The 2,904-nt window shown below is 39.0% G+C and overlaps 1 protein-coding gene across 1 annotated transcript; it reads right to left on the reverse strand.

Annotated features, from left to right (window-relative positions):
- Nucleotides 1-1,066: 1,066 nt before the first annotated feature.
- On the reverse strand, nt 1,067-2,460 carry LOC109020537 (cytochrome P450 71D8-like). Its single transcript, XM_035691486.1, has 3 exons — nt 2,035-2,460; nt 1,792-1,935; nt 1,067-1,684 (listed from the first exon to the last, which is right to left on the reverse strand). The coding sequence occupies exons 1-3, from the start codon at nt 2,458-2,460 to the stop codon at nt 1,067-1,069; spliced, it is 1,188 nt and encodes a 395-aa protein (XP_035547379.1).
- Between the last annotated feature and the right edge of the window lie 444 nt (nt 2,461-2,904).

The following is a 2,904-nucleotide window of genomic DNA, read 5'->3' on the forward strand; positions in this document are numbered from 1 at the left end:
TGGCTTCCATTTGTACAAAATTCACCTAGTTGAGACAACTTCTTTTTGACCTTCACATTGATCATCCTCAAGTTGCTGAGTTATTATGTGACAATCAAGTTACCCTTCATATACCAACCAACCCTGTTTTTCACGAAAGGACAAAACACATCGAAATGGATTGTCATCTAATCCGAGATAAAATTCAAGAAGGCAGCATCAAAACTACTCATGTCTCCACTTACTCATAGCTTGTTGACATTTTCACCAAGTTGCTGCCATCTTACCTTGTCTATTCACACCTCTCCAAGATGGGAATAGTTAATCTCTATTATCCATCTTGCGGGGGGTATTAGAGCAGGATCTACAGCATGGACATCACACTGATGATTTCATACAGAATCATATGCAGCCAACTAACCATGATGAGATCAACGGCACTGATTCTCAACTCCAGCAATGATGAGCTAGTTGTTGCTGATATTGCTGTAGTTGATTTACTAGAAAGTCCTCTATTGAGCTGAGCTAATTGTGTCTATTTTTGTAATTTTAGAGTTAGTTATTGAGCTGTGCAGCTGCATTGTATATTCTTTGATTCATTTAGTCAGTTGGATTTATATTTCTAGTATATATGTGCAGGCGTAGTCCAAGTTGCAATTACAACAAATCAATGAGAATAATGCATTAACTTTTCTCTCAATTCTCTCTGTGTTCTGATTTTTTGTTTTCCTTACACACACGTACGTATACATGTAACAATGGCCTGATCTAAAAATCATGGGCAAAAGAGATAATTGTATATGACCTACATTTATGTTACCTTCCTAATTATTAATTGCTAAATTCTTAATTATATAATGGTGCCATGTTGGGATCTGTTAGAAAATGATGATCAGTTAATTTATTTGATCACTTGACTTGCATTTAAAATGGAAACTAACATTCAAATAAGCCACAGTACTCATGAATTAATTAAAACGTACCATACCACTAAACAAGCATGCATGCATGTTCCAACCACATAATTAATGAACATTCACTTGAAACTGCTCAGTCAAACTTTTATAGAAGCCTTGGCTACGTCGTCTCAAGTAAGAAAAGGAGTACGGCGGGTGGCAATCACGTACAAATCATTCCTTCTCCTACTGGTCGCACCATCAGCCTCGGTCATGTCAAGTTCTTCTGGTTTCATCCCATTTGGAAGTTCCAAATCGAAGTTGTACAGCAGTTGCGTAAGTGCAATCTCAAGAGTTGCAGCACCAAATGGTAGGCCAGGACATATCCTCCTCCCAGCTCCGAATGGAATATATTCAAAGTCGGTTCCTTTAAAATCAATAGAAGAACCAAGAAACCTCTCCGGCTGGAAGTTATCGGCATTGATCCAACATTCTGGGTCTCTTCCTATTGCCCACGCATTCACTATAGCTTTCATTTTAACTGGTATGTCATATTCACCTACTTTGCATCTTTCCCTGCACTCTCTTATGAGCAAGGGCACAGGGGGATTTAGTCTTAAAGTCTCTTTGATGACTGATTTTACGTAATCTAGCTTCTGGATGTCAGTCTCTTCCAGTTTCCACTTTCCTCTCAGGACTTGCCGCACTTCAGCCTGTGCCTTCTCCATTACTCTTGGGTGTTTTAGCAGCTCAGATATTGCCCATTCTAAGGTGATTGCTGTACTCTCACCCGCTCCAATATAGAGGTCCTGAAAAAGATTGAACATTAATTGTGTTATATAGACCACCATGATGTATACGTACGTAAACTTATTATATATTCTAGTTTGCATGCCATTAAGATTGAAAACCATACCAAACTGACAGCTTTAATTTGCGTGGTTGTGATATCCATTTGGGTCTCGCTGGACTTCTGAAGTTTTAGAAACGCATGAATGAGATCTTCCTTGTGTGGGAAATCATTGCGCATCATTTCCTTCTTATGATCGTCGATCATATCCTGTAGAATTTTGTCAATCTATCGGAATAATCTCTCCAAGGCACGCGTCATCCCAGTGAAGAAACTGAGAAATTAAACTGAAGGGAACAAATCGGGAACATTGAAGCCTTGACTAAGCGTCATCATCTCCTTGACCAATTGTATGAATTCATCTTGACTTTTGCTTTTTTCTGATCCAAAGGCTGTCCTAGAAATTGTATTATTTGCCAAAGACAATAAACCCTTGCTGAGATTAAAGGGTAGTCCCTGGGACGAGGAAATGGATTCAATAAGATTTGATACCTCCTCTTCTCTTACAGACCAAAAGGATTGGACACGCTGAGCGCCTAGGAGTTCTTGGGTACAAATTTTTCTTATTTGTTTATAGTAATCGTTAAAGGGACAGGAAAAAAGACCTGAACGAGCATTTGGGAAAATGTCAGCAGCAAGAAAGGTAGGCCTTTGTGCGAAACTAAGATCATGTGTCATCAACACCTCCTTAGCTGCTTTTGGTGATGAGATGATTACAGTGGAAAGCTCACCCATCTTTATGTGGAAAACAGGCCCATATTTCTTGGCTAAATTTCTCAAAGAATGGTGTGGCAGTGAGCCTGAGCCAATCAATTGATGCAAGTTTCCTATAAAGGGAAGCTTCCTCGGCCTTCTTCCAATGTAAAAATTGTAGATCAGACCACATGCATGGTTGATTGGCACTTTTGTTGAATGCTCAGGCACAAAAAGACGGAGATCAGGAGAAAGGAATCTCAGAGAATCACATGCAAACAAACAGTTATAAGCATCGATCGCATGCTAAATTATTCTTAGCATTTTCAAAAACCGTAGGGTATTATTAGTTAAGAGGTGCGTGCATGCGTGGTAATAATGACGTACAATTAGGATTGATCATAATTTATACCTAATAGCGCATATCCGACATGCATATATACACAAATTAAGATGTATTGTCAATGCCCTTGGTTTATTTACCCC

The sequence above is a fragment of the Juglans regia genome, chromosome 1, assembly GCF_001411555.2.
Source record: "Juglans regia cultivar Chandler chromosome 1, Walnut 2.0, whole genome shotgun sequence".
In the NCBI taxonomy this organism is placed as follows: Eukaryota; Viridiplantae; Streptophyta; class Magnoliopsida; order Fagales; family Juglandaceae; genus Juglans; species Juglans regia.

What these genes read in the sequence shown, in the direction of transcription:
- LOC109020537 (XM_035691486.1), bottom strand. Translation starts at nt 2,460, where the DNA reads ATGGGTGAGCTTTCCACTGTAATCATCTCATCACCAAAAGCAGCTAAG. An exon ending in CGCTTAGTCAAGGCTTCAAT is followed by an intron (nt 1,936 to 2,034) that starts GTTCCCGATTTG and finishes AAAATTCTACAG; the next exon opens with GATATGATCGACGATCATAA. An exon ending in AAATTAAAGCTGTCAGTTTG is followed by an intron (nt 1,685 to 1,791) that starts GTATGGTTTTCA and finishes AATCTTTTTCAG; the next exon opens with GACCTCTATATTGGAGCGGG.